Genomic DNA, 22,826 nt, shown 5'->3' with positions numbered 1-22,826 from the left:
CTTGGGCCCAAAGCCACACCCAGGTTGACACAGTCCCCTGTGGAGCCGGCCAGGCCTGGATGAGGATGTGAAGCTTCCATTTGCCAGCAGGTGACCTGGGCGGGTGCCGGGTACCCTCGGAGTTCCGCGTCCTCCTGGGGGAGCCTGGAGCCTGGCCCAGAGTGGGTCCAGGTCGAAAGGCCACACCTCCTCCTCAGCTTCTGCTCGGCCCCCATGGCCACACGAAAACCTCTTTCTCCACACTGCCCCTTGGAAGGCCAGCACCGGTCAGCATCGGTGCAAAGTAGAAATGGAGTCCCGAAGCCTGGCACTGGTAGGTCATACCTGTCATCTTAGCTAACTCAGGAGGCTGAGATCTGAGTATCAAGGTTCAAAGCCAGCCAGGTCAGGAAAGTCTGTGGGACTCTCATCTCCAATGAATCACCAGTGCCCCCCCCCAAAAAAAGCCAGAAGTGGAGCTGTGGCTCAAGTGGTAGAGTGCTCACCTTGAGCAAAAAAGCTACAGGACAGCACCCAGGCCCCGAGTTCAAGCCCCAGGACCAGTGTGTATGCACACACACACACACACACACACACACACACACACACACACACACGCACATGCACACACGCCGGAGGTGTGGAGGCAAGAGGAGTTCCCGCTTTCCCAGGAGGGAAAATCACCCCACCAGAAGCAGCCGAGGCTGTCACCGGTGAGAAGGTGGGGACTTCGCGAGTTTAGCGAGGTGTCCCGGGGGAAGAGGCAATCTAAAATACGCCTGGACTGGCTCTCCTGAGTTCACCAAAAGGCCCCCAACTTTGTATCTGTGCCTTTGATCTGAGCTATTCTCTTTGCAATCACCTTCTTTCCAGGAGGAGAAAGAAGATTCAGATTAGCATCTTGTGTGGAAGGCAAACTACCCCCTCAAAAAAGCAACTCCTTCTTCCTATTCTCCTAACGAACACAGCCCCAAACCCAGGAAACCCCCATGTTCTTGTTCTGTTCCAGTAAAACAGTGATAACAATTCTCTGGAATTCCTCCAAGGACAAAGATTGATTGGACTGTCAACCAGGCCATCCATACCTGTGACCTGGGACTGTTTTAATTTTGCATACCTGTCCCACCCCTGCCCTCAATTCTCCCTGTTTCACCCGAAGCCCATGCCTGCAGATGTGACAATGTACTGAAGTGCTGTCTTCCCACGCCTGCCGTGGGGTGCACCTCCTTTCTCTGCTCTGCCCCGTGTCTCCTTACTTGGCACGTGAGGGCAGGTGGCTGGATCTAACTTGGGATTCCTGGACTGTTGGCCCGGGGTTTGAAAACCTGATTTCACGAGGACCCCCCCAGCTGTGAGACCCGAGGGGTCTTCACACTGCGGCAGAGATGCTATGGGCCTTTAAGACCCCCAGCCTGCCCAAGACTGCCTGTTCTCCAGTCCACCTCCTTAGCTCCCCAACACAAACAGGGTGGCTGGGAGCCCAGTGACAGCCCTTCTATTATTCATGCTTCCTTCAGGTGCCAGCAGAGACCTGGCCCAGAGGCCTAGCTTTGCCAGGAAAGATAAGATGCCAACACCTGACTTACCTTCTGCGTTCCCTCCTTTTCCCAAAAGAGCACACACAAAGGCCTGTTGTTCCTGGCCTCCTCATGAAAGGGAGATAAATCATTAGTGGATTAGGGCTGGTTAGGTTTACAGCTTTCCTTGCGGGCCACCTGTCTCCTCTCATTCTCCATATGGACCCAGAAGCAGAGGCCTGCTGTCCCCGGGGTCACGCGTGGGGCCTGATGTAGCCCCTCCTACATCCTGGGCTTCCTTAACACGGCCGGGGAAAGTCGGGGCAACATCTCACAGGGCGGGGCTTGCACACCCCAAACGACAGGGACGCTGAGGCTAGTGGCCATGCCCAGGCCTCGCCCCTGGCAGATGGCTTCACCCGCATTGTCTACCCCATGCCACCGGGATGCTGGCTGACTCATTCGTCCTATCTATCCCCCAAACAAGGCTTGAATGTGAGTGTGTGTAGACTCTCCTGGCCGGTGCGGCTGACTCTACAGTCCAGTCACACACAAGCGGACAGCTGAGGATGAACGTGCAAAACGTCTGAAGGGAGCACTGGGCAGTTGGCAGCCACTGCCTTGGGTCTCCTCCGTCAGCCGGGGGAGCCAGGGAGGCCCCGGTGGGAGCCGCAGCGTGGCCTGCCAGAGGGCTGATGGGGTCCCCCGGGGCCCCGAGACATCACGCCACGGTGGTGGGCCAGCAGGGGGCAGGGGACGTGGCATTCTACCTGGAAGATGGGAACACTCCCTACACACACACACACACACACACACACACACACACACACACACACACACGTCTTTCTAGGCAGCTGCTCTGCCACCTGAGCCACGCTGCCCCACCTCCCTTCAGCTTTTAGTTATTTTTCAGGTAGGGATTCTGCGGTTTCACCCAGAGGCATCATAATTGAAGAGGAAGATGGTAAACTTCCTATCTCTAGGCCTGCTAAGTAACGGGGATCACAGATACAAACCACCCTCCCCGGCATGTGTTTGCTAGGATGAGGGAGTCTTGCTAACTCTGTGCTCCGGCTAGCCTTGAGCTCCAGTCCTGCCGGTCTTTGCCTCCCACGTGTGGAGTTACAAACATAGGTGACCGCAACTGGCCTGGGAGGTATCTTAGAGACCAGTAACTACAGCTTCCTCTCCCGTTTCACAGACTGGGGAAACTGAGGCCCAGAGACAGGAAGGCATTTATCCCGAAGGCTCCAGTGGTCCTGTGGCAGAGTTTAGGAGGCTCTCGGGCATTTTAGGACAAGGTTCTCCAGCGTTGCTGCCTGGCAGCCCTGCCCCCCGAGCCTCTGCCCCTACAGGCTTGCCCCGTGCTGCTCCTCCCCCCTGCGGGCCTCAGTTTCCATGTTTATAACCCTGGACTACGGGGAGCAGTCACCAGGACAGTGCTGGTGAAGGGCCTTTGCAGATGGCAGCGAGGCAAGCACCTCCCTAATGCCAAGGAAGAAACGATAAGCGGTAACCAGATGACTGTTGCATAGCTACGAGGTGCCAGGCCTGCAGAGAGAGGCGACTCGGACACACGCACCTGCCCTCGGTACCCGCCATCTACTGGAGGCTGCATGGATGGAGGAGGGAGGCTTTACCCTCAGTGGTGAGTTCTCCATGAAGAGTTTACCAGCAGAGGGGCCGGGGGCCTGGGCTGCCAGGCCCAGATGGGAATTCACCTGGAATTAGCGGTGCTGGTGGAATCGGGGTCACCTCTCTGGAGGCCTTCCTCCTCCCCTATGCATGCTGTTTACCGTGTGCCCACCAACTTCGCTGCTTCCTTCTCATAGACCTGCGGGGCAAACAGGGAGACTGAGGCTCGCCCAATTCAGTCACTGGCCTGTAAAGGACCAGGCGGGGAGGCGAAGCCACGACTCCCCCAGGTCAAAGGTCTTGCCTAAGCCAAGTGCTGGTGGCTCATGTTATAATCCTAGCTACTCAGGAGGCTGAGCTCTGAGGATGGAGGTTCAAGGCAGTGAGACAGGGAAGTCCATGAGACTCCTATCTCCAATGAGCCAGCAGAAAAGCTGGAAACGGCGCTGGGTCTCAAGTGGTAGAGCACGAACCCTGAGCGTAAAAGCTCAGGGACAGCACCGAGGCCCCGAGTTCAAGCCCCACGACTGGCACACACACAAAATCTCCGGCTCTCTTTGCATCTCTGCCTTTCTGCTGCCTGGTGTTTCTCTTTCATTGTCACCCTTAAGATGTGTTTCCTTATTGGACCTTTACTCTTTGAAAACACTGCTCTTTTAAAATGTGTGTCTGACATGGTGGAACATGCCAGGCAACCCCGCACACGTGAGACTGCAAGTTCAAGGCCAATCTGGGCTACATGGTGAGACCCTGTCTCAAACAGGACCATAGAAGGATTACTTTAAATGTACATTTTTAAAGGTACCAGCTGCTGCTCTTCCCGCCCCATGCCTCCCATTGTTCAGGCCCTGTTTTCTCAGGGCCATAAATTACTTTCCTTAGCGGGGGTCTGGAAGCCAGGGGGAGGCAATGTTCTCGGCAGGCTGCGGTTCACCAGCCAACCAGGGCTCCGGCTCTGGAGGCTCAAAGGGGCATCCGTGGCTGTGCTGTTTCCTGGGAGACCAGCTCCCTCGCGCCTCGGTGGAGCAGCCGCTCGGGCCCGGCTCCCACGCAGGTGGGACCTGGGCACTCCCTGCGGGCTGGCCTGCTTCGCAGGGAAGCGCTCCAGGGGGTAGGGACGGTCTGTAGTTGCCAATAAAGGATGCTGGGGATATGCAGTCACCCCTCCGAGTCTCTAGGGTGTCGGTGCCAGCGCCCCGTGAAATCTGTTGGGCATCGGTGGCTCACACCGTAATCCTAGCGACTCAGGAGGCTGAGATCTGAGGATCAGGGCAGGAAAGTCTGTGACACTCTTATCTCCAATGAACCACCCAAAATGATGGAAGTGGGGCTGTGGCTCAAGTGGTAGAGCGCCAGCTCAGAGACAATGCCGAGGCCCTGAGTACAAGTCTCAGGACTGGCAAAAACAATTTTTTTTGAAAGAAAGGGAGTAAGGGAGGGAGGGAGGGAGAGAGAGAGAGAGAGAGAGAGAGAGAGAGAGAGAGAGAGAGAGAGAGAGAGAGAGAGAGAGAAGGAAGGAAGGAAGGAAGGAAGGAAGGAAGGAAGGAAGGAAGGAAGGAAGGGAGGGAGGAAGCAAGGAAGGAAGGAAGGGAGGGAGGGAAAAAGGTACTGAAATCTTTGGAAGTTGAAGTTCCCATACAGAAAATAGTATTGTGCTTGCATAGAGTACACACGCAAAGTCGAAATCACTTCTATGTTATTTACAACACCAAACACAACCTAAACGCCTATTGCACCGTGTTGGTTAGGAAACAATGACAAAACGTCTTTCCACATTCACTGCACACACCACCATTACAGGCCTGACTGCCTGCTTCCAAATCCCAGCATGGCTGGGGCTGCAGACCTGGGACACGCGGCCAACAGACCTCATGCTTACGTGAAACATTTATTTGTCATTTTTCCAATTTTTTTGCTTTTTTTTAAGACAAGGACTTACATAGCCCAGGCTGGCTTTGAACTCCAGGACTCCGTGGTCATACCACCCCCACCCCAAGCATACACAATAGGATCAGGAAACACATGTAGTTCTTAATTCTCCATTCCACAAACCTCTCCTGAGCCCGGCATAGGGCATCCGCGGGCTGGAAGGCCAGCAAGGCCCAAGTCCAGCCATCAGACAGGAAAGGGAAGTTTCCTGCTGGCACCCATAGCCTTGAGATCCAGGTCTCATGGAAAGACATGCCCTCTGTACACAGAGAACAGCCCAGAGCCCTTTCTAGAGGAGCCCCTAGCTGGGGGCTGGAGGGAGGCGCCGGGACAGCACAGGCACGCAGGGCCTGGCCATGGAGGAGTCTGCTTGCCTCAAGTGTGGCTGAACCTACTAGGGTCATGGAGCAGAGCCAAGGGATCAAAGCTCATCTCGGTCAACTGAGGCAGCAGAGCGCTGCACCGCACAGTGGGGGGGGGGGGGGAGTGCAAGCCCCTGGCTTGCCAGCAGGGAAGAGCTGGGTTTCTCTACCCCAGACACCCCTAGCCTCCACCCTATGGGAAGGACTGGCCAAGGGCCAAGGCTTCAGCGACAGAGCAGCTGGGGGCCAAGCCGCCAGACCCGGACTCTCCGACTCACCCTCCCCTCTACGGAGCCATCCGCGGGACCCAGCCTGCTTGTCGTGGCTCCTGGTCACAGCCCTCCCCACACCTGCTGCCTGCTTTGGGAAAGACAGCCGCTCAAAGAGGGCCCCAGGCTGGGATTCGAGGACTGTGCACTGTGGGAAATCACACAGCCATTTCAGCATCTTTAGAAAGATACTATAAAATAGAGCTACAATGTTGACAGCAACAACAGCAAGGACTGGGGGCAAATGAGCCCCCGCTGTGCAGTGCGTACTGTAGACTTCTTGCCTGGTCCTTGCAAGGAGCAGGAAGAGGGTTTGCTGCGATGGTGCCGGCCTTGACATGTTTTTCCACCCAGAATAAACGAAGCAGAATCCCTAGAGAATGTGTTTGAATCTAGTAGAGAGTTGTCCAAACAATTTAACTGGGGCTCCCAAAATATCAGGAGCATTTCCCCCCCCCCCGCCCCGCACAAAGCAGAACAACCCTCAGTCAGTGCAAGCAATCGGACCCCAATGAGAAACCAGACCTTCACAGTAAGGCCTTCTCCAGGCCCCAAGCAGGGTTTGCAAACCAGCATGCTCTTTATCCACCAATCCCACGGGTGCTGAGGCCATGCTCCCTGTAAGGCGATCACATTTTGTTTAACTTCAGCTACATGAATACACTATGAAAGACCTGCTATCAGCCAGGTGCTGGTGGCTCGTGTCTGCTATCATAGCTACTCAGGAGGTTCCAGACTGTGCAGAAAACTCTGGGAGACTCTTATCACCAATAAACTACTAAAAAAAAACCCAAAAAAGCCAGAAGTGGTGCTCCGGCTCAAGTGGTAGAGCACTAGCCTGAAGCAAAAGAAGCCCAGAGACAGCACAAAGGCCCTCAGTTTGATCTGCTGTTAACGGACACCATAGCTTCCTTGATTTGACAGAACTGAGAAAACATACAAACTGTTGTTAGAGCCACGAGACACATTCTACTCCCAGTTTTATATTATTATTTGATGGTACTTGCGTTTGAACTCAGGGCCCTCTACTTGCTAGGCAGGCACTATGCCACTTGAGCCACGTCTCCAGCACTTCTTGCTCCCATTGTTTCAATGGAGTCTTGCTTTTTATCCAGACCAGCCTCAACGGCAAACGTCCTAGTTATGCTTTCTGCGCAGCTGGAAAGGTGTGTTGCTTGAGATGGAGGAGTCTCAGAAATGTTCCGCCCAGCTGCAATCCTCTTGATCTTTGACCTCCCAAGTAGCTAGGATCACAGGTGTGAGCTGCCACACCCAGTTTCTCCTTGCACCCCCCTCCCCTCCCCAACATCTTTCTACAGTCGCTTCCTTCTGAACACATCCCGCGTTTTAGACCTGCACATTCTGTGGTCAGCTTGACCAGTAGCCTCCCTCCTTGGGCCTTGACAAATAGCACAACAAAGAGGAGCTCAACAGCCCGCAGCTCACATTTTCCTCAGTGAGGATTTCCTGGCCGGGGCTGGAAGCAGATCTTTCAGAAATTTATTTTTGCACTTTTCTTTTTCTTTTCTGGATAACAGAAACGAATGCAGTCACGAGTTTGGAGGTTTGAAGCCTGAGATCAAACTGCTAATGGGGTCACTTTCTCCAGAGTCCTCTCTCCTCCACCAGCAAATGCCACCTTTCCCTCTGTCCCCACCTGGCCTTGATCTCTACCTGCCGCTGTCCTGATCGCTTCTTTTCAAACATTTTTCTAAAAGTTTAAATGACTCAAAAAAAGAGAGAGAACTATAGGCCAATCTTTCTGATGAACACAGATGCAATGCTCTTCAATATAATACTAGCCAACAGAATTAAGCAAATCTGGAACTAAATCTGACCAAGGAAGCAAAACTATAAAAATGTGAAGAAAGGGGGCTGGGGATATGGCCTAGTGGCAAGAGTGCTTGCCTCGTATACTTGAAGCCCTGGGTTCGATTCCCCAGTACCACATATACAGAAAACGGCCAGAAGTGGCGCTGTGGCTCAAGTGGCAGAGTGCTAGCCTTGAGCAAAAAGAAGCCAGGGACAGTGCTCAGGCCCTGAGTTCAAGCTCCAGGACTGGCAAAAAAAAAAAAAATGTGAAGAAAGAAATCAAAGACAACATCAGTAAATAGAAAAAAAAAATCCATGGATAGGTAGAATTAACATTGTAAAGGTGGCCATAGTACCAGAAGAGATCTACAAATTTAACACAATGCTCATCAAAATCCCAATGATGTTCTTTACCAACATAGAAAAAACAACCCAAAAATTCATTTTGAGACCTCAAATAACCAAAGCAATTCTAGACCAAAAAAAGCAATGCTGGTGGTATCACAATCCCAAACCTCAAGCTCTACTACAGATCTATAATACCAAAAGCAGCTTGGTATTGGCGCAGAAATCGACCCAAAGATCAATGGAACAGATCAGAAGACCCAGAAATAAAATGATATGCTTACAGTTATCTGATATTTGATAAGGGAGCCAAAGATATATAGTGGAAAAAAGATAGTCACTTCAGTCACTGGTGTTGGGGAAGCTGGGCATCTGTGTGCAGAACACTAAAAGTGGATCCTCGTTTGTCACTATGCACTGATATCAACTCAAAGTGGATCAGAGACCTCAACATCAGACCTGAAACTCTAAAATTACTGCAAGAGGGAGTAGGATTAATGCTAGAACTCTAGGCATAGGCAGAAACTTTCTGAAGAGTCCCAGGGGTACAACGGATAGGAGAAGGACTTGACAAGTGGGACTACATCAAAATTAAAAGTTTCTGCACAGCAAAAGCCATAGTTACTGAACTAGAAGGACAGACTGAGAGAAGATCTTTACCAGCAATACAGCTGACCAAGGCCTAATATCCAACATATACAGGGAGCTCAAGAAACTCACTCATCCCCAAACTAACAAACCAATCACTAAATGGGCAAAGGAGCTAAGGAGAGAACTCTCATTAGAAGAGGAAAGACTAGCAGAGCAACATATGAGGAAATGCAAATCAAAACAACTCTGAGATTCCGTCTCACCCCAGTTAGATTGGACAACATTGTGAATTTGAACAGCAACAGATGTTGGCAGGGATGTGGAGAAAAAGGAACCGCCCTGCACTGCTGGTGGGAATGCAAACTAGTACAACCACTCTGGACAGCAGTCCGGAAGTTCCTCAAAAACCTAAACATAGATCTTCTCTATGACCCAGTCACACCACTCCAGGGCATCCACCAAGAACATCATGAGTCAGGATACTGTAAAGACACGTGCATATCCATGTCCATCGCTGCACTATTGGCAATAGCTAAGTGTTGGAAACAGCCCGGATGCTCTGCAGTAGATGAGTGCCTGCAAAGATGCGGTACCTAAATACAATGGAATTTTATACAACCATTAGAAAGAGTACTATGATACTATTTGCAGGGCAATGGATGGACCTGGTACAAATGATGTTACTGAAGTAGGCCAAATTCAGAGAGACAAAAGGCAGGTGTTTTCTCTCCTATGCAGAAGCTAGATATAAAATACCCTGGGACACGGTAAATCATGTAGGACTCTAGGCATTCCCACACAGTGAGCCCAAAGGAGGAACTCTTAAGGGAGGGACACAGAGGTGCAATACTCCTGTGCCTCTGACCCTATAAAATACTCTTCCTTATCAAAATGAACTCCAGGAAATGGAAATAAGAGGTTTTTGTCTTTATTATGTTTGTTTTCTTTTCGTTTTTGCCTTGTGTCTTCGCCCATCTGTCTTTGGGAGGGTAAGCGGAGCATGGAAATGGAGGGAGAAAGGGTGAACACATGCGCAGTGGTACTCACCAGACACCATGCTGAAAATGAACTCTACAGAACCTGTGAGTGGGGATGGAAGGGGAAAAACTGGGAGACAGCGACGGAAGGAGCGACATCGTCCAGAAAGAAATGTACTCATTACCTTACTTATATAACTGTCAACCTTTTGTATAATATAACCTTTATAATAACAAAAAATTAAATGGCAGACAACACTGTGATTTAATTGCATATGACACGATGTTGTGACACTGAGGCACATTGCAGAATGCTTAAGCGCAGCTCATTATTAGCACACACATGTCTTCCCTTAGCTCTTCAAGAGGGGCCGGGAGCTCTCGGCACCCATGCGCTTGCTCCGAGAAGATTATATAAAGCCAGATGCTGGTGGCTCGCACCTATAATCTTAGCTATTCACGAGGCTAAGATCTGAGGCTCCCAGTTTGAAGCCAGCCTGGCTGCAGGAAAGTCTATGAGATCCTCATCTTCAAGTAACCACCCAAAAGCCAGAACTGCAGGCATTGCTCAAGTAGTAGTGCACCAGTCTGAGTGAGAAAGCTAAGAGCAGTGCCTAGGCCCCGAGTTCAAGCCACAGTGAACAAACAAATAACAAATAAATGAATAAAATCTGTAGATGGTTTACTGCACATGAGTGATATGTATTAAGTGTTATGCAAATGTTCCACTCTTTTAAGACTTGCCCACCCTGAGATTCTGGTATCTGCAGAGGGTTCCAGAAGGGTCTCCCAAGGGAGAACTGAAAACATCTAACAAGAACCTAATATACAGAATTATATAAGAAACTCAAATAGCTCAAAAGAACCAAATGATCCAATTAAAAAATGAGCAAAAGACCTGAACAGATGTCTTCTTAAAAGAAGACATACAAATGTCAAGCAGGAAGGTGAAAACCACTCCACACCTGTCATCACCAGGGAAATGCAAATCACAACCACACAGAAACATCACCTCACACCTGGTAGGCTGGCTAGTCCAACAAAAGAGAAATGCTGGCCAGGAGAGGAGGCCCTGTGTTGGTGGAGATGTAAACTAGCACAGCCCTATGGAAATCAGCGGGAGCTCCCTCAAAAAACAAATAGCGAGCCCGGCACCAATGGTTTATGCCTATAAGCTCAGCTACTTGGGAGACAGAGATCAGGAGATTAGCAGTTCAAGGCCAGTCCACGCACAAAGTTTGCAAGTTTGCAAGACCCCCATCTCAACCTATAGCTAGACGTAATGCTAGGCTCTTATCATCCAGCTATTACAAAAGTGTAAATAGTAGGATCACAGTCTAGGCCAGGCCTCAATAGACATACATACTAGACATCCCCAAAATAACAAAAGCACAAAAGGCTAGAGGCATGGCTCAAGGCAGAGTGCTTGCCTAGTAAACACAAGGCCCCGAATGCAACCCCTTGTACTGCCAAAACAAAATAAGTTAAAAAGAGAACTACTAGGGCTGAGAATGTGGCCTAGTGGTAGAGTGCTCGCCTAGCACGCATGAAGCCCTGGGTTCGATTCCTCAGCACCACGTAAACAGAAAAAGCTAGAAGTGGCACTGTGGCTCAAGGGGTAGAGTGCCAGCCTTGAGCAAAAAGAAGCCAGGGACAGTGCTCAGCCAGCCCTCAGTGCTATACGATCCAGCAATTCTACTTCCAAAGGAAATGAATTTGGTATGTGGAAGAGACGATCTGAATGTCCATATCCACTGGAGCACTGATGATAATCGCCTAGAAACAGAATGAACCTCTATGTCCATCCGTGAATGGATGGATGGATATTATTGGTGCTTTTAAGCACAAACTGGCGTCGGTATGTGAGAGAAGTGGTTTGAAAGATCTTGCCCTTGCTTTGTAATTCGCCGATTGGAAATCACATTCTGAATGCTTGCAAATGATAGGTTATACAAGGTGCCCTGAGCATTTCATAATCAAAATGGAGTACTTAATTTAAAATTGGAAAAGAAAAGGTCAAGTGGGAATAAGCCAACAGGGGCAGCTATTCCTAGTGTCCATCTGTGGAAGGCTGTCCCTTCCTCTTGCCTTGATGCTAAAGGCTGAGTCTGCCTCTAGTCTGCGGCACTACTGGGAGATGGGGCCTGGCGGGAGGAAGTTAGGTCATTGGGGACATCTCCCTCTTGCTTCCTGATTGCCTTGAGCAAGCAGCCGCACCTGCTCCTGTCATGACAGACTGTGCCACCACCGGCCCAAAGCAACCAGACCAAGTGAGTGAAATCTCTGAAATAGAGCCAAATAAATCCTTCCCCCTTATAATCTTTACTGAGGTCCTGGGACTCAAACCCAGGGCCTTGCACATGCTTGGCATGCACTCTACCCATGAACCACCTCCCTCCCTCCCACCCCCAACTCTTCCTCATGATGACCTCATGGACTGTGCCATCGTCACAGGAAATGGACGGACCCAGGCAGCTTCCGCCTTCGTCTTCTCCACAGGCCCTGAGGAGAGATGGCAGCCAGCCAATCAGAAGCCATGCGGAATAAACCCAGGCCACTTTCTGTCTTGCCACTGACATTCCCTGAATATAGACTTCCTCTCACTGTTCTGGGGCAAGGCTGACATGCCCAGCCAGCGCCCTCCTGGTCAGCCCCCAGCTCAGCCCCCCGCCGGGTCAGGCAGCAGAGACTCACAGGGCACCGAGCCCAGCTCAGCCCCTCGGAGACTCAACCCTTCACAGCTGGAGACGTGAGGTCATCTCAGAGACCTCCTCCACTCATAGGGTCCCGGGACCCTATGGTGTCCTTTCCAACTACTTTCCTGGCCTGGAATGGAAGGAAGGAACCCTCGCCAGGCCTCTTCTTGGAACTCTGCACAGCTTCCCTGGAGTCTGGAATGATGTAGCTGGAGGTGGCCTTCTGGGAGAAACTGAGGTAAGAGCTTGGGGTGACCAGGACAAACAAGGGCATGGGGGCTGCGCTGGCCCTGGTGAGCAGTCAGGGGTTTTTAGCCGCTTTTTAGCGGAAGCTCTCAGGTGCCAGGAGGAACTGAGTGAGCTAAGGGTACACCCCGGCTCCATAATGTCTTCGGGAGCAGTAGAGCAGGGATTTGAACCTTGGCCCAGATCCACCTGCATTCACGGCTTTGTGAGAACATGACGGCCTGTCCTGGGTGCTCAGGGCCGCATGGTTGCACTGAGGAAAGGAACAGCTCAGAAGCCTGGGTTCTCTCCCTGCCGAGGCGGAGGGTATAGGACAAGGTCAAAGTCAGGAAGAGCTACTCCACCGACCCAGGAGGAGTGAAGCCAGCCCCTTCCGGGGCATCCTGTACGCCAGGCAGATGCTAAGCCCTTGCAGACCCTGTCTTTATGCCCAGTGAAGGGCAGAGCCCAACCCCAACCTAGAGAGGAGGCTCAATCAGGCGCGGTGAGGAATTGAGGCAGAGTCAGGTCTGGAACGCCTGCAACTGTAAAGGCCGTGCCTTGGCTGCCGGGAGCAGGGGCTGGCAGGCCCTGCTATAAATACGATGCTGACTCTCTGGTAACCTTAGCCTCTGGGCTCACCCGCCCAGGCCCAGAGCCATAAATCCTGGAGCCCGCTACCGCCTGCTGCGCTTTTGCTCTGCGGAATTTTCCTGATGCCCTAACAAGGTAACACACACACACACACACACACACACACACACACACACACACACACACACTCAAAATGATTAGAGGCAGTGCTGAGCTAGCTCCTTGACTCTGAAATAAAAAGGGGCATTGCCACCGACAAGCCACAAAAGGCTCTGAGAGGACCGCCCCGCCCCTTGGACCAGCCAGGTGGCCCCCCAGAGGAGGCGCCTAACTTGGATTTGTGCACGCGAAAGAGGAGGAGGTGCGTTCGAATCTGCGCTCTACCGCGCAGCAGCTGGACGCCCTGGGCGCGAGGCCTGCCCCTCGGGGCCTCCACTCCCTTAGCTGGACTGTGGAGGTGATGTCACTAACTCCAAGAGGCCACCGATGCGTCCTGACCAGTCAGAGCGCAGCAGCTAGTTCGGTCCCTCCGGCTCCTTCTCTCAGTTGCAGCTTATTTATTGGTTGAATAGTCGGTCCTATCAGCTAATATCCCTAACAGCCAGCCCGGCATTATTTTCTTCATGATGAAAGCTTTGGGTTATTCAATTCTTACTACAGCTTGACCAGCCAAAGCCCTGCCACGACTCCACTTAACCGATAAGGAAACCGAGACACGGGGGGTCTTGGAGAGCCTGCTCCCCTGAACCCAAAAGCTGTTCTATTCCCACAGATTAGGCTCCATCTCAGGCTCACACAGCAGAAATGAATCATCGTGTATGGCCAGGAAAACCAAGCCTAGGCCCAACAGAAGCAGGACAGACAAACAGGGCCCCCAGCCTCCCCGGGAAGGGACAGTGAGGCCGCACCTCCCGGCCTCCGGGCTGACACCGATGCCACCCCTGGGCAGGCTACGCAGCGTCCTGGCCTTCCTGAAATACTCGTCTCCCCCTGCGGGGCGGCTTGACAAGCTGCTCGAGCCAGGGCCGCGGCCGTGGTGGACGGAGAGCGCTATTCCGGGTTCGTGTCAGGTGTGGGGCACCGCCAGCCAGAAAGGGCCGTCGGGGGCGGCATCTCCCGGGCTCCGGCAGCCAGCACGACTGGCACCTGGCAGCAGAGGGTGAGGTCAGGATGCTTTAGTCCGTGACCCCCACCCGAGACTCACACACACACACACACACACATTAGACACCCACAGGTGTGTTGCTTACAACTCACCCAGTGGCTTCTGGGATGGCTTGGCTCCCCCGTGGGCCCTGAGATGGGCAGCTCGGGGTTTTAGGGCTTCCCGAGGAGGCCCTGCCAGCGGAGATGCCCCGTCCTTGCGTCCCTCGGGGCTCCTGCCCCGGAAGTCCACGAGGCAGACACTCGGTTCCCCTGCCACGTGGCGTTTCCACCGCCGCCTCAGTCCCATAGCCACTGTCTCCTGGAGACACTGACGTGCAGGGAAGTTGAGGCACTTGCCAAGGGCACCCACATAGGAAGGGAAGGAATTAGCTCGAATCGCCTAATTCCAGAGTCCCCGGGGGAACCCTGGACCAGGCTACCCCCGGCCCCCACTGGGCCCAAGGCTAGCTCAGGGGACCAGGAGTGCCCCTCATCTCAGTCATCCCCAACCGAAAGGAGCCGGGCAGCCCGTCCCCACTAAAGCATTGTCCGGATGCAGAACCTGATGGTCCCTGGGCTCACCCCCGTGCCTGACCATTCCCAGCCTGGAGGGCTTGGGGCTCACAGGAAGTCGGCCTCGTGCCGTGGCCCAGGGCTCGGGGACTCCCATTAGTCTCAAGCGCATAGGGAATCTCCTAGAATCTGAGCAATCCCTACCCCCACCACACACACACACACACACACACACACACACACACACACACACACACACACCTTTGCAAATGGCGGGCAACCCTGCACCCACCTTGGGGTCCAGCTCCTGCTAAGTCCTGGTCATCCCCCCCCCCCCCGCGGCCCTGCCCCCTCCCCCATGGCTGTCAGCCTGAGAGAGTTCGTAGCGGGCGCAGCTTCCTGTTGTAGTCCACTGGAAATCCAGGGGGTGCGGCCAAGCTGAGCGCTGGAAGTCAAGCTCACCTCCCTCCCCCACCCCCCGGGATTGCAGGCCCCCGGTGTCAGGCCCGGAGGATGGGGGTCCCGTCTGGCAGCTGCCTGCAGTCTGCGGGGGCCCAGTGCCCTTGGCGACCGGAGGCCTTGGCTGTGCAACCGGAGCCATGGTGAGTAAATATAGCACTGCCACTCACCGGCCGAGGGCCCCTCGCCGTCCGACATGGTGGGGGAGATGGGCGGCCGGCTGGCCACCGGCCTGCGGGGACACGCAGAGTCTTCGGTCGCTGTCACCCACCCGGCAGCGTTGAGGGCTGCCGCGTCCACCCCTCGGCAGTGTCCCGCCTCGGGCAGCCGGGCCGCCCCCGCGTGCTGGGCTGGGCAGATAAGAGTGCTCCCGTGCCAGGAGCCCAGGCGATTGGTGGATAAATCTAGGCACTGCCCTCCCCTGGCCGAGGCCTCTCCCAGGCAGCCCCGGAATGCTGTCTGAGAAGCTGCTGCACCCCAGGGTGCTTGGTCAGTGTCCAGGACCCCAGCCGCGGGCACGCGGCAATGCCCCGTCTCTCCCAGCTGGAGAGGGGTTCCACCCAGGAGCCGGGGACATTCGTGGACTTTTAGGGTAGAAGAATGAAGAGGGGTGCTGCTCGCTGGACACGAACCCCCACTCGGAGGCATGCGGAGTGACCCCGCACCGGTCACCTGGCTCTGCTCTCCAGGCTCCAGCATCAGGCCCACGTCACAGACAAGGTTAAGTGACCCACCCAGGGCAAGCCAGCCCACTCAGGGTGGGTGCGACCGGGACCTGGAGCCAGGCTGTCTGTCTCCAAGGCCACAGGAAGGCCTGACGTGGCCTTAGATTGTTTGGTCAAGAGCACTGGACATTTATTTATGGGCATCTAGCTTCACTGGGGGCACTAGCTTCATAAATACTGAGGGTCTGAGCAAGCAGATTCCACACTTGCCACTGAGGGGTGTTGGGGGAATATCCCTCAAAAGAACACACCTCGCCTAGAATCCTCACTACTCGGGAGGCTGAGATCGGAGGATCACCATTCAAAGCCAGCCCAGCCAGGAAAATCTCCAATTAACCACAAGTGGCACTGTGGCTCAAAGTGGTAGAGCTCTAGCCTAGAGCAAAAGAGCTCAGGGAAGGTGCCTAGGCCCTGAGTTCAAGCCCCACGACCACCACCGCCAACAACAACAAAAGAACACGCCTCCACAAGCACTAGTGTGCACTTGCTGCGTGCTTGCCTGGGAGCCAATCCAATCCGTCATCTTTTGGGTCCCCACAAGGTGGAAAGCAGATCCAGCTGGGGGCTAGAATTCCAGGGGTGTCACCTCCACGGTGCCCCAGGGCTTATCCATCTGTGCTCCATTTCCCACACAGACCAAAGTGGCTGAAAGAGAAGGGAGGTTGGCTCTAACCAGGAGGCTCCGGGGCCTGCTCGGAAGAGCTGGCATTGAGTTACCTCGTTAAGAGATGGGCAAGAGCAAGGGAAGAGGTGGTGAACCCCAATAGGAAGGTAATGGGGGGCCCCACAGGGTTGAATGTGGTGATGATCCCCAGGAGAGAGAAGCAAAGTCAGGGCAGCCTCCTGAAGGAACGGACACCAGGACTGAGGGACAACTCAGGAGAAAGCGGGGGGAGGGCAGCATTGTCAGGGCATCCTGGGAGCCCCTCCATTGGCACTGAGCTCAGAGACCTGGAGAGGGTGGAAGAGACCGGTGAGGCCCCTTCTGGGAGTGGGGAGGTCTGTAGAGCTGCCCCTCACCCTCGCAGGAATCCCCTCCCTCTGAAAGAGTTTCAGGGTGCCCAGCCTGGGCTGTGTTGCTCCCCTGGTTGGGATTTCCCAGACTTCCTCTCCCATCCCCTCCCTGTCTGACTGCAGGGATACTTCTACCGTGACTGCCAGCTCCGGGCTCACTTCTCACCATGCCCTCCTACTTCTCTGGTAAGTATGCGCTCCCCGCCTTGCTGAGAGCCGCAGCTGGGCTGGACAGCCTGCGGGGTGATACACGTAAAGCTGGCTGGAACCAATGGCTTTGAAGTCCCTCTAGGGTAAACCCGTTTGTCTGAGACTTATCTGTCTTCAGCTCTGACCACCCTGCATGCAACCCTGATGTCCTCTGTTATAGGAAAACTAGGATGGTTGCCCATCCTGGGTCCCTCCCAACCGAGAGGAGAATCTTAAGGGAATAAATAAATAGGGCTTGGAATGTGGCTTAATGGTAGAGTGCTTGCCTCGTACGCATGAAGCTCTGGGTTCGATTCCTCAGTATCACATACACAGAAAAAGGCCAGGAGTGGTAGAGTGCTAGCCTTGAATAAAAAGCTCGGGGACACTGCTCAAGCCCTGAGTTCAAGCCCCAGGACTGGCAAAAAAATAAATAAGTAGATAAACAAACAAACAAACCAATCCAGATCGCTAGTGGCTCACGCTTGTAATCTTAGCTACTCAAGAGGCTGAGATCTGAGGATTGTGGTTTGAAGCCAACCCCGAGCAGGAAAGTCTGTGAGACTCTGATGTCCAGTAAGCTACCCCCCAAAAAGATGGAAGGGGCGCTGTGGCTCAAGTGGTCGAGAGCTGGCCTTGAGCAAAGGAAGCTTAGGGACAGTACTCAGGCCCTGAGTTCAAACCCCAGGATGGCACCAACAAACAAACAAAGCAAAACCCCAGATTCACCGGGGAGCCTCTTCCGAGCCCTCAGGGCCCTACCACCGCCTCCCGCACCCTGACGTGAGGCAGAGTGGTCGTTGTGGGGAAGCATGGCAGGTGGTCTCCAGGAGAAAGGCCGCATCCTCCCCCGTGAGGGGAGGAGAGATCTACAGATCACGTACACACAGAGGGTCACTGTAGGTGACAGCTATACCCCTGGAGAGGAAGGTCCGGAAAGGGGTTCAGGAAAGAGGCAGCCAGTCTCCCCTGAAGCCACGGCCAGCTTCAGGCACCCGTCAGGAGCGGAGGGCACAGGCGGGCTCAGACCTGTCTCCTCTGCCCCGCCTTGCTGTGTGCATTTGGTGCCTCCGTTTCCACATCTGGGGAGCACGGATGAGCACCTGCTGGGTACTTGGTTCTTGGCTCGGCCTGGGAGCAGGAGGAGCCTCACAGAAGCCCTCGCTCAGTACACCCACACAGGACATCGGGGTCCCATCTGGTCCAGGGTGCTACGGCATGGGACACGCCCAAGGGCTTGGCAGTGGGACTGCAGAACCAGGGTGGAGAGGGGCCCGGTGGCAACTGGGAGATGTTGAACGGCAGCATCCCCAAGGTCCCCGGGGTGACTGGGACACACCCGGCCCCCACCCGCAAGAGGAGGCCAGGGAAATGAACCGCAGGCCGGGGACCTCAGCGCCTTCCACCCTGCGGCTGTTTGTCTGCCCCGTGTCCCACTGGAAGGGACCGCCCAGCGCGGTTCCTGTGTGCAGGCCACTTCCTGTCTCGGGCCCCAAGTCCCTTCCTGTTCTCTTTATTATGGGAACATGTGTTGGGAGAAAAAGACAAACAACAACTGGACTTCCGTGGCCCGTGACCATTGCTGTGGTGAGTGGGCTCACTGCGGGTAGGCGAAGGTCCTGGGTGCAAGGGCATGTCGGGGGGGGGGGGGGAGGGCACGGTATGTGCTTGTGCTCCTGTATGAGCGCGTGTGTGTACACGAATGAGCCTCGCACTCAGGACAAGCATGCGTGGATGCGATGTGAGCGGGTCAGGGCCAAGCTCTGGGAGGCGTTGAGGCACAGATGGGGGGCAGGCGGGAGGGGAGGGGCTGGCGTGGGGAAAGCACAGTGGGCACCCCAGGGGTGGAGGGGGGGTTCGTACAGTCATGGGGACTGTGGGTCTCTTGAAGAGGAACGGGATAATGGGGGAGCCCAGCCCCAAGCCTGGCATCTGAGCAAGGTAGGGTCAGAGAGGAGACTCCGCTTCTATCTACCCTGCCCCTGCTAGCAGCTCCCTCCCTTCTTCCCGTCCCCCTTCCCTTCTTGCCGCTCTCTCTCTCCCTGACCCCCCCCCACACCTCTTTAGCACTGGAGTTTGAACTCAGGACCCCCCAAGCTTGTTTGGCTGGTGCTCTACCACTTGAACTACGTCTTCAGCCCTTTTAGGAGATGGAGTCTTCGGGACTTTTCTGCTTGGGCTGGTCTCAAACCACAGTCCTTTGGATCGCAGTCTCCTGAACAGCTAGGCTTATAGGCATGAGCCGCTGGCACTTGGCTTGAATAAGGTCTCACATGCAACCTTCCTTCCTGCTATTACCTCCTCTGAGGACTGAATACAGACACCTGACCCAGCCTGTTGGTTGAGATTGGAGATCTTGTTACCTTTTGTTGTTGTTGTTGGTGGTGGTGGTGGTGGGGCTTGAACTCAGGATCTGGATGCTGTCCCTAAGCTCTTTTTGCTCAAGGCCAGTGCTCTACCACTTTGAGCCACAGCTCCACTCTCAGTTTTTGAGAGGTTAATTGGAGATAAGATTCTAACAGGGACTTTTCTGCCCAAGCTAGTTTCAAACTGTGATCCTCGGATCTTAGCCTTCCTAGCAGTCAGGATTACAGGTGTGGGCCACCAGTGCCCAGCTTTGCTAACTTTTTTTTTTTCTGCCCAGGCTGACCTTAAACAGAGATCCTCCATCAGAGACCCGCCTGAGTAGCTGGGATTACAGATGTGTGCCACTGCACCCAACCACCAACACCCATTTTCTTTACATTTACCTGCCCAAGGGGGCCTTAGGAATCCGGTATCTTCTTCTCCCTGCTGGAAACACACTTCCCCCTGGGCCTTGAGTCCCCTCACAAACGGAGGAAGGACAGTTGCAGAGCACGGAGCCTTCTCTCAGGACTTGGCAGCCGTGAGTGGAAGGAAGATGCACGCGCACACGAGGTAGATAGACCACCTCCTCCTGGCCGCGCGGCCTGGAGCCTGGCCTTGCTGGGTGCGGACAGCATGTGGAATGCAGAATGTACTCGGCAGAGCCCGGCCCAGGGTGGTCCTTCCTCCTCTGTTCCTGCCTCTGCTTAGAACAGATACTTCTTCCAGATGAGGGCAGGTCAGACACACCCAGGCACACAGAGCGCGCGCACACACACACACACACACACACACACACGAGGACTCACAGCTACTATGCAGAGAGACAGACACACACACACACACACGAGGACTCACAGCTACTATGCAGAGACAGACACACACACACACACACACGAGGACTCACAGCTACTATGCAGAGAGACAGACACACACACACACACACACGAGGACTCACAGCTACTATGCAGAGAGACAGACACACACACACACACACACACACACACACACGAGGACTCACAGCTACTATGCAGAGAGACAGAGTCCAGGAGACCATAGGATCATGGAGACTACAGGGGAGCTGTAGAGACACGGGCAGACACACACATGTACACATGGTGTTCCTACACACAGGACCCACATGCAGGAGAAGCTTGCACACACGGGCTTGCATGTAGACACTGGACAACCCCCCCCTTCTTCCATATCTTGCCCTCACTCAGCCCACCCCCTAAGCTGATTACCACTTGGGTGGGCGTAGGCAGCCTCCCTGGCCTCCGGGTTCCTGGCTAGCAGAGAAGCCAGCGGGGCTGCACTGGGGGGAGACTGCTGCTCAGGGCAAGCCCCTCGCGTCTGTGGAGGCCAAGGGGCACTGTCACATGGTAAGGGCAGGAGGCAGGAGGCCCGAAGCCTACCAGCTTGGGCTCAGGGACCTGGGTTCCCCGGCTGGGGTGGTGATGCCCCCCACCCTGCTGCCCTCTGGCTGCGACCAGGCAGGACCCCTTTGGAGTGGCACAAGACTCCAGGTTACAGGGAAGCTGGGCTCAGGCGGCCCATGGCACAGGGTGCTCCACACACCAGAGGGTGCTGCCTCTCCCAGAGTCTCCCACTCTGTCTGCAGAGCCAGGGCGTTCCAGTTTCCGTGTCTCTCCCCTCCTCCCCCTGGCCCCTGCCCCGCGGGGCAGGCCCCTACCACGTGGACTGCCTAGGGCCCGGCCCCCCCCTCGGGTGCCCGGAGAGTCAGTGCGGCTTCCTAAAGTGAGGAGGACCACAGGGAGTGTTTCCAGAGCTCCCTCCACAGCCCACCACCAGCAGGGGTTATCTTTGGACATCCGGACACAGACACCTGAGGCTGTGGGGAGCTCAGCGAGGCCGGGGCAGCTATGGACTTAAGGGCCCCCCACACAGGGGGCCCTGAGAAGCCTGTCTGGGGTCAGTGTAAAGGCCTGCCTGCCCAGGCAGGGTCCAGGGGCCAAGTCAGCTTCCTGTCTACCCCCCTTCCAGAACTTGGGGAAAGGGTCTGAGGATCACTTGCAGCCCAGCCTGGGAAAGCAGGTTCAGCTCAGCCTGCCCGCCCCCTCCACCCCCCCCCCCCACGCCCGTCCGCCAGCCTTCTAGGCCCAGGCCCTGGAACTGGAAGCCCTGCGGGGAAGGGGCACCGCCTCCTCCACCAGGCCTGCGGGCAGATCCAGAGCCCTGCGCCCTCCCCACGGCCCCGAGTCCGGCTTCACAGGACAGGGGCTGCTTTGGAAAAGGCCCCCATAGGCCAGGGGAGGGAGTGGTGGGCAAGGAGGGCGCCCAGCTCCTCGGGGGTGGGTGGGGGGGCCGCGGGCAGCAGGGAACAGCCTGCCCCCGCCCCTAGCTCCGCGGGCGCCGGGACTGCAGGTGGCGAGCGTGCGCCAGGGCGGCCCCACGCGGCACCTCGGGGAACTGCAGGCCTCGGGGCCCGCCCTCCCCGACGGCGAATGCACTGGCGCTGCCACAGGCAAGGAAGATGCTAGAAGATGCTAGAAGACGCTAGGTCTCAGGAGTTGGGAGGCAGGCTCCGACTGCAGCGCGAACGCCTTTAAGCCCTCCGCTCACCCTGACAAGCGAGTCCTGTTATTTGTTCTCCCCTACAGATAGGGAAACTGAGGCCCAAGTCCCATGGTTAGTGCCAAGCCGGGGGGGGGGGGCAGGATTTGAGCCCAGGCTGACTGTGTTTAATCCCATCCACCTTGCTTGGCCACTTGGATGGGTGACCGCAGCCGCTGCACAACTAGGGAGGGACGGAAAGAAAGTAGTCTCTGGTCCCCACCCCTCAGAGGGAGTCACCCCCTCCCCACGGGAAGCTGGAGAGAGGGACAGACCAGGAACCTGGACACATGCCCTCCCATTCCCAGTCCTAGGCCACTCCCCTCCTGTACCAAGCTTGTGGCTGTCTTCCCCTGAGCCTCAGTTTCCCCATCTGCTCCATGGGAAGATTCCTTGAAGCTGTCCTTCAAGACTGGGACAGCAGAGGCCATGGGTGTGGTGTGGTGGGGTGGGGGTGGAGGAGGGGCTTCCTGGGGCACCAAGGCCGGACAGGGTGAAGGCAGGCTGGGGTGTCTGCCCACGGAGCCTCGGGAGGAGCTCAGGCGGGCCCTCCTGTCTGGAAGGGTCCAGAGGACATGGCAGCCGCGTGGGCTGAGGAGAGGAGACTCTTCCACGCGAGTCTGGGGTCCCTGGCCTTCTTCAACCAAGCTCTCGGGCTGGGAAGGTGGCTTAGGGGTAGAGTGCTCGCCTAGCATGCACGGAGCCCTGGGTTCGATTCTCCAGCACCACATACACAGAAAAAGCCAGAAGTGGCGCTGTGGCTCAAGTGGCAGAGTGCTAGCCTTGAGCAAAAAGAAGCCAGGTCAGTGCTCAGGCCCCGAGTCCCAGTCCCCAGGACTGGCTAAAAAAAAACCAAACACCGAAGCTCTCAAAGCCATACACCCCCCCCCCCCCCACACACACACACTGTCCCAGTGCCACAGGGCGCC

The 22,826-nt window shown here is 55.3% G+C and overlaps 1 protein-coding gene across 1 annotated transcript in view; it reads right to left on the bottom strand.

The window, feature by feature from the left end:
• Positions 1–15,409, bottom strand: part of Eml1 (EMAP like 1) — a 132,419-nt gene extending 117,010 nt beyond the window's left edge. The window contains exon 1 of the mRNA XM_048361802.1: positions 15,220–15,409. Coding sequence (XP_048217759.1) covers positions 15,220–15,247 — 28 coding nt within the window. The 5' untranslated portion in view covers positions 15,248–15,409. The remainder of the gene's footprint in view (positions 1–15,219) is intronic.
• Between the last annotated feature and the right edge of the window lie 7,417 nt (positions 15,410–22,826).

This window comes from Perognathus longimembris, chromosome 14 (genome assembly GCF_023159225.1).
Source record: "Perognathus longimembris pacificus isolate PPM17 chromosome 14, ASM2315922v1, whole genome shotgun sequence".
NCBI classification, from domain to species: domain Eukaryota; kingdom Metazoa; phylum Chordata; class Mammalia; order Rodentia; family Heteromyidae; genus Perognathus; species Perognathus longimembris.
The sequence above is the reverse complement of the archived record's forward strand: the minus strand, read 5'-3'. Positions and strand labels throughout refer to the sequence as shown.